Source organism: Sciurus vulgaris, assembly GCF_902686455.1.
Source record: "Sciurus vulgaris genome assembly, chromosome: 5".
In the NCBI taxonomy this organism is placed as follows: Eukaryota; Metazoa; Chordata; class Mammalia; order Rodentia; family Sciuridae; genus Sciurus; species Sciurus vulgaris.
In genome coordinates this window covers 146341107-146350182 of record NC_136465.1, presented here as the reverse complement: position 1 = coordinate 146350182, position 9076 = coordinate 146341107, and the positions used below count along the sequence as shown (strand labels likewise).

At 30.8% G+C, this 9076-nt stretch overlaps 1 protein-coding gene across 1 annotated transcript in view; it reads right to left on the bottom strand.

Annotated features, from left to right (window-relative positions):
- Window positions 1-1694: 1694 nt before the first annotated feature.
- LRRIQ1 (leucine rich repeats and IQ motif containing 1) overlaps window positions 1695-9076 on the bottom strand; it is a 168201-nt gene continuing 160819 nt past the window's right edge. The window contains 1 exon segment of the mRNA XM_079143272.1: window positions 1695-2566. Coding sequence (XP_078999398.1) covers window positions 2414-2566 — 153 coding nt within the window. The 3' untranslated portion in view covers window positions 1695-2413.

Here is a 9076-nt window from a genome sequence, read left to right as displayed (position 1 = left end):
ATGCTTAGGCAATATACTACATTTATGTACATTTTAACACATTTTTTACTTAGTAATATGTGAGAATGCAAATATTATCATCCTCACTTTACACATAGTAAATTCATCCTTAGAAGTTCAATAATTTATCCAGGCTCATATGATTTATATGTGATGGTGAAACTGGGATTTTTAGACCTGAAATTATCTGATTCTAAATAATACATGTCACAGTATGAGAGAAATGTTGAAAGAGGAAATATGTAGGAAAGTTCAAAGACTCACAAAGAGTTTTACAGCTGGAGCCCATAAACTACTCTCTAGATTTGGCTTGCAAAGCAAAAAGAAATGTTTTAGCTTTAACAAGGTGACAAGTTTTGAGGGAGAGAGAAAGCTTGAGGAAAAAGGGCTTTCCAAATACCAAAGGAGTAAGTGGTTGTTGGGTTAGGGCCATGGAGATTTAGGATACAAGATCTTTGAAGGCTAAAAGATTTCTATAGAATAATAGGCTAAGCTCTTTATTTTGGTAAAGCAACTATTAAGAGTAGTTTTCTTATAAGCAGAAGCCTGTATTCCTAGGTAAAGACACCTCAATATCTTAATTCAAATGATTATTCTTTTATAGCTATATCAAAGATGGTCAATAATAAAATATTTATTAAACACTTTCTTTTTTGCCAGATATTTATTCTAAATGCTCTACATTTTGACCCTAGCAATAACTCTACAAGGTAGGTACTTTTACTATCATTTCCATTTTAAGGAATAAGTCATGACTAATGTCTCACACTCCTTAGCGTTAAACTGTGCTGATGTTATAGTAGGTTAGTAACTACTATGATTAAGTAGTATTTTATTCTTAAATATTTTGTTATTTAATAAAAACTATATTTTTCTAAAGTCACTTGTCTTATACTGTCACTTAGTAAACCTACTTAGAGAGTACTATTTGCAATAATGGAAGTTATGAACAACTAATTGGAATTACAGTGAGAATATCATTATTTCAGTTTTTCAGAGGATGTGCAATGAAATGAACTCTATCTCATGATCTTCTATACTATAAAATCTGTGATTCAGTGTCATGGAAGAGAAAGATGAAGGTTATGTATTTCAGGACAGTTGCTGGTTCATTGAGTTATTCATGCTTTAACATTCAAATGATACTTTACAAAAACAAGTTGTGCTATCTCTGTACAATAACAGAGCAATTTTGTTTCTATTTTTGGTTTGTTTATTTTTACCTACAATGTTCCAAACTGATATGTATTTGTAGTACACAATGCATAAAATGGATAGCATTATTAATTAATTTGTAATAGGTTTCATTCCATCTAAAATAGAATATATATTTGGAAATTGATGCAATTATCACCACACAACAAGATGTTAGAAATTTATTAGATGAATAAACCTAAAATATTTCTCTCTCAACCACATAGAACAATCTTTCAATGACCAAATTCTATAAACAAGCAAGAAAAATTTAAGCTCTTTGAAGACTGGGAAATATTTTCAGATTAGACATATTAAAAACTGAATTTTTATATTCAATCATATATTAATTTTGTATAAATATAATATCAGTAAAAATAACTTCTTCAAGAAAAACTGAATAATTATAATATATTGTAAATTTCTGTATAGACTTTTGAGTCTCACTATACTATGGGAAGATAACAAATATGATAGCAAATGAAGTGTTTTTATACTAATTTATACTAATTTTAGGAGTTATTTTAAAATCTCTAGGGTGTAATTTAAAGAAAACTTTAAAAAAAATAGGTTCTATTCCCCATACCACAAGATGCAGTTATTTATTCATGTTTACATTTTTTCAGTTTATAACTGTAATGTAATTTTTATTAGATTACATACACACATACACACACACACACACACACTCACAAACTGTTCTTCCCCAAATTAAAGTTAGTAGGTGTTTGTGGCAGGTTTATGAATACAGAGTCACAATAAATAAATATAATCAAACTGTCATCTAAGGAAAGTAGTTTTTAAAAGCATTTTTTGACAGCTTACTATCAAAAATTCTGTTGTATTTGAAAATTTTTCTGTACAAATAATTTTACCTACATTTATTAATTACAAAAGGTCAAAATACACTAATGATGAATTTAACTTTAAAAAATTATCCTAAAATTCTTTTAGAAATACATTATCAAAGAATTCAATATGATCCATTGAGTTGGGGATGGGAAGCAAAGGGCATTGAATCACAGAATATAATTAAATAAAAACTGATGTTGTAAATTTTAGAAATAATTTAATTTTGTTTATATGAGAGGAGACATTTAAAGGAAGAAAGAGAAAATTCAAATACACATTTTGGGGCAGCTCTGGTTGCTGGCATCCTACCCCCTATCTGTAAAAGAATGCTTGTTGGCATTAAGTTCCATCAATTCATTTGTGATTTCTAAATTAATTCTGAAGGAAACCACAACTTACTTGAAGATCCCGCTGAGTATCTGTGTGCCTGACTTTTTTTTTCTCTGTTCACAGACAAAGCACTTCCACTGGTCATGGAAAAAAGGTCTAAATCCGTGTCTTCTCTGCTTACAAGTCTTGCCTGGGAGCAATGGGAGAGAATGTATACAATCATGAAACAAAATATGGCATTTTCTGAATGCAGCTCACATTACCCCAAATAAACAAACAGGCTCTGTCAAACAACCTTCTTCAAAATGATACCACAATCCTTTATTGCTGCCCAGGCAGAACAAATGCACTATGTCAAAGCATTTTTTTGCAAATAAGAGCCGATTTTAAAATTGAGGTTTGCTATTTGAGTCTGTACAACAAAAGAAAACATTTTAGTACAGTAATTTTGATGAAAATCAATCTTAAAAGCATCTGGTGAAACTTTAAACAGCTTAACATCACTTACTTACCAAGTATATTATTTAATTCTTAATTGAATGTTAGAAATGTCATACTAGATTATTTTCTGCAATATTTTTATTTTATATGTATTACTTTTATTCACAGAATTCCTTGAAATTCCTTTCATTCTATATTTGTGTACTACAAAGTCATAGATGATATCTACCTTTTCATTACAACCATTGTTAATATAAAAGTATTATACATTAAGCTTAATTTGGGGATAATGCTAAATATATGGAAATTCCAAGGTATGTTAAGGATGTAAAGATCAGGTAATTCATCTAAATTACCTTTGCACTTTTCAAAAACTATTTTAGAATAAACTCAAGAGTCAAAAGAATTGCTTCTCACCTATAAAATCTTGTTTTACAGAATATCTATCATGGAGTTAGGATTTATCAGGATTCAGCTCTGAAGTGGGAGAAAAAGTCATTATGGAAAGCAAAACAGCCTCTAAGTGGCTGGGATTTAACCCAAACCACAGTGTGCTTGAAGCCCTGTGCAAATGTGTTGTCTTTAATGTTTGATGTGAGGAAATTTAAGTACAGCAAAATTAAGACATGAAACCACCACTGTGGCTGAAAAACTATGTATATTCGATGAGCTACAAAGATTCAAAGAGTCAGGAGCTAAAAATCATCCTCCTTCAAATTCAGATCTTTGCCCTCCTATACATTCCTCGTCTTACCTTGTTTCCATGCTCACACATATGAATGAATGAATGAATGAATGAATGAATGAATTTATATTCTTCTAATTTATTTTTTAAGTGACCAAAATTGCATATTTTTACTTATCATCATGATGTTTTAAAATATGAACACACTATGAAATGGCTAAATTGAGTTAATTAACTGACGTTATTTATTTCATATAAGAATTTTCTAATATGAAATTCAATAGCAAATACACGTTAAGCAGCAATTTTGAATTAATTCCTCTAAGTTTTTGTCTTCTGAGCACCTCTCTTTTGTAGCCTACCTAACAAGGTTTTGTAATTTCATCCTCATATCTCACATTGAAATAAAAGGAGTAAATTTCAGAAGGTGACTTTCCAAGTATTTGGATTTGAATTCACCTCTAATTTGATATCTTAATTAAAAAATAAAAATTATCTCTTATTTAATAAAAACCAGGAGTTCCTTCTTCTGTTTTTTAATACAATTTTATTAAATATTTATTTAAAAATTGTGTACTTTTGGAAGTGTAGACATGCTAAACAGCATACTTTTAAAACAAATACCTAGGTACTTATTACTTTTCTTTTTTTAAAAGAAGAATCCAATTTTAAGAAGATGAAGTCCCCTTTTATAAGCTACCTGGTAGTTTATATATATATATGTATATGTATATATATACACATGTATTGAAAAGGTTTTGGAGTAGTCACATGATATGTTAGTTAACAGTGCCCACATATGTGACCCTTGTCCCATAAGATTATATTAGAGCTGAAAAATTCCTACCACTTAGTGACATCATAGACATTGTAGCTTTCTGGTGCAACACATTATTCATGTGTTTGTGGTGATGCTGGTACAAACACCTGCACAGCAAGTTGCATAAAAGTATGCTCATGCAATTGTGTACATATATAATATCTGATAATGATAATAAGAGGCTGGGACAATCATTAGTTTATATATTTTATGATATGAAAATTTTTATCAGTTTTGAATGAAATTCTATCAAAATAAAAGCTTAATATGAAAGAATTTGCTGTGTTATGCCCACAGCAGCATTAGGTATGTCTTGCTTCATGTGTCTCTTGATGTATCAAGAAATGAGTTTGAGTATTGTTTTGATTTTTATTGCTTTGTTTTCCAAGAAAGGAGAAACAATTGTAAATAGAAACCCACTTAATGACATGATTTATGATTACCAGATTTTATGATACTGTGTACTTGAAATTGTATTGTAAGATTAAAATTGTAATGTAAGTTTATCTCATTTTTTTCTCTATCCTACCCTTAGTAAAAGTGAAATATTCAAACCCACAATTGATTAACTATAGCAGACTTGCAAACATGAATATTTTCCAATAGTGATGTAGTGTTAAAGCTTTAAATCATGGAAAGGTATTATTCAAAATGGTTTACATCTCTCTTTCTCCCTCCCCTTGCACTCTACACATGTCCATCCTTTACGAAAATAAAAAAGTATAAAATCATAAAAAAAGAGAAACCAGTTTGAGTGATTGACTTATGCTATCTCAGTTTGAGTAAGTACACTGTATGATGTTCACAATGACGAAATCGACCAATGATGAATTTCTCAGAATATGTCCCTGTTAGTGCATTGATTTTACCTGCTTCAATAATTTACAGATCATGGAAAATGATAATGCTGTAAACACATGACATCATTATTTGTGTTATTCCTAGACATATGAGTGATTTAAAAATCTTTTTAAGAAAAGAAAATTGGGAAGGGTTCCATCAAAATAGAAGAGAGATCAGTGGAGTAGAGGAAGTGTTCTGAGGGAGAAGAAGGAGGGATGGGAAAATGGAAGACCAGTGTTTGAATCTGACCTAACTTTCCTATGTACATACATGAATATGACACAGGAACCTCACCTTTATGTCTATCCACAGGGCACTAATTAAAAAGGAAACTATAAGTAAATAACAGAAAAATCAGTAGAGTGAAGGGAATTAGGGAGGGAGGAGGAGAAGGAAAGGAGACGTACTAGGGGCTGAATTAGAGCAAATTACATTCCACGCTTTTAAAATTATGTCAAAATGATCTTAATGTTATGTGTGACTAAAAGGAATTAATAAAAACACAAAAATAAAAACATTTTTATCTTCAGTTGCAGAGGGTTTAGTTATATATATCCCTCTCTTCATAATACTCATCATCATCATTGCACTCTTTTTAAGTCAGAGGCCTTACTATATAACTATGTGAATGGGGACGGTACTTTAAATGTTTTAAAAATACATGGAAATGTTTTATATGCAATGAAATTCATGAATCTTAAATATTAAATTCAATTGTTTTCAAAAATTTTATTCTAGAAATTTTAAACTTAAAACTCCCATAGAAACTGCAAAAATTATACTGAATATTTCCTGTGCATACTATACTTGGCTTACTCAATGACAACAGTTTACATAACCAAAATACAATTAACTTTGGTTTCAGCAAGTCAGGACATTGACACTGGAATAATATTATTACTAAACTACAGACCTTATTAGGACTTCACCAGTTTTTACATACTGCATAGACTCATGTAACTGCCACCAGGACACAGAACTCTTCTATCTTCCCAAAGAAACTCCCCCTTCTTTCCTATACAGTCATACCCTCTCCCTAGCCTAACCACTGGCACTGTTGTGTTCTCTATCACTAGCCCTATGTGATTCTGAGAATGTTATATAAGTGATATCATAATGTATATAATCTTCTGAAATTGGCTTTTTTCACTTGACATAATGTTCTCAAGATTCATAGATATATTTGTAGATACCCAAAGTTTTTTTGATTATTGCTTTTTATTCCTTTTTAATGCACATCCATTTGTTTCAGTCAAAATACCTAATAAGAACAACTCAGTGGTGGGGGGGTTATTTTGGGTTCACAGTTTCAGAGGTTCAGTCCATGCATTGCTGACCATATGCTGTGGGTCAGAGGTGAAGCACAAAAGTATGTCAGAAGAATATGGTAAAGGAAAGATATTCAGTTCATGACAGCCAGGAAGCAGAGAGAGGAAGAAAGTGAAGATGCCAGGGAAAAAATATAAACCTCAAAGGCACAAACCCAGGGACATACATCCCCTAGTTACACCCCCACCTACCTACAGTTATCAACCTATACTGTAGTCCTTTCACATTATTCATCTATCAAATGGATTAATTCACTGATTGGGTCACAACTCTCATAATTTAACAATTTCATCTCCTGCATTAACATAGGTGTTTTTGGGAGATACCTCATATCCATAACACTACTATGTGTATGTATCACCATTTATTTATCCTTTCACCCACTGGAGGGGAATTTGGTTGTGTTAAGTTTTTGGTTATTACAAATAAAACTGCTATGAACGTTATTGTAGATTTTTAGATGAATGTTCCTTTCTTTAGAAAAAATTATCAGTAGCAGAGTTGTTGCTTCATATAAACATATATTTATAAGAACCTAACAAACTTTTTTTTTTCCAAAGAGTAGATATACAATATCTCACCAACAATGACTAGAGTATCTCCAGTTGCTCTGTATACTTGTCAGCACTAAGAAGTTGTAGCAATTTTCATTTTAAGTATTCTCTATATATTTAGTGGTATCACATAATGGCTTTAATTATTTCCCTAATTAATGACATTTAACATTTTTTCATATGCTTATGAAAGACAGAGGATATGAATTTTTCTTCTGTGTGACTGACATTTAATTTTCTGAATGGTGCTTTTAAATTTGAAGTACAATTTGTTTTTATCTTTTTTTCTTTATTGGTTTATGCTAAGAATGCTTTGCCTATCACAGGTTTATAGAGATATGTTGCTGTATTTTCTTTAAGATGTTTTAGATTTTTAGTTTCTACACTTATGTTTATAAATCATTTTAAATTCATTTTGTTTTTGGTATGGTGTGATATAGAGGAGTAATTTTCCTTGCCTTGGTTTATTTTTTCCCTCATCTAGTTATCTAGTTGTCCAGCATCACTTATTGAAAGGTTATCCTTTCCCTCTTTGAATTGCTTTGGTAATTTACAAAACACCATTTGGCCTTATAAATATTAATATTTTTCTAATCTACTCCACTTTTTTATAGTAGATTCTGCTATCTTTATATGAATAACAAACAGTGCTGATTACTGGGACTTTAGAGGAAATCTTGAGAGCAGGTAGTATGAATTGTTTTCTCATGATTGTATTGGCTATTTTATGTCTTTTGCATTTCCATGCTCATTTTAAAATCAGTTTGTTCATTTCTACCAAAATTTTTTTTGGAGATTGCATGGATCCACAGATCATTTGCATCATATAATTTCCCCCAATATTGGACCTGAAGAAAAACAAAGCATACAAAAACCTATTTAATAAACATTGACTGAGTTTCTTCCAGAATTACAACAGCCTTTACTTTCAACACCTGTGCATAAACATTTACACATTACTACATTACTGTTTCCAAATTTTAATATTCAAGTGAGTACTGCCATGATGATTCCTAAGTTTTCATTCTCATTCCTTTCATTTGGAAACTGATCTATTTTACAGTTTTACCTTTCATATTTGGATTTTCAAGCCTTCTGAATTCCATCCACTATTGTAAAGGCTATGTATGATATATGTTTTGTTTCATTTTTTTCAATGTCATTTGTTGAATACTATTTACTAAACAATCTAAGATTTCCTGCCTTTATCATATAATATTTTGCAATACAGTCATAAGTCTATTCCTAAACTCACTACACATTTTAATAGGTCTGTTCATCCATGCCTGTACCAGTGACATAAAAGGGTTCTTTAAATTTTGTACTAAATATTCATGTCTTGTGACAAAAGTTGTTCTGTTTCTAAGTTGACATATATATTCTTTTTTTCAAATTTCTCAATACACATTTTAAAGGAGTTTTTTCAAGTTCCCAAAGAAATGAACTATAATGTTGGTTGAGTTTTTAAAATTCATACATTTATTTAGAGAGTATTAATATAGTTTACACACTAAGTTGATGCATCCATGAATGGTAAACTTAATATTATATCCTACCTAGATCATGTTTAACAACTAAGAAACTTCTAGTTGCTGACAAAGTTGCTGACAGTTGGCTCTCTGCTAAACCTCTCTCTCCTTCCACACTGAACTGAAGAGAACTGCTTTACCCAAGTCACATTTTCTCTTGAGGAGATGCAGGAGTGTAAATCCTGTTCCTCTTGCCTCTACCATGCTTCTACTACCAGAACTCATTTCTTTGCTGCAACTCTATTGAAGTTCACCTTCTCTCTCAGTCCAATCCCATTTCTTTCATTTCTCACAGGAGTTGTTTCTGAAAACTTTCCTCAATAAACTTTCTGCATTCAACTTTTGAAATCTCAGAGTATGTTTCCTGGAGAACATTAAATATGACTCTGTCTTCTGGAAAATCTTGGAGCTTTGGGGAATCATTTAATTTAATTAACAATATGGTTGTTTTTAAACATCTTTGACATGCTTTCTGATATATTTTTGAATGTAATAAACA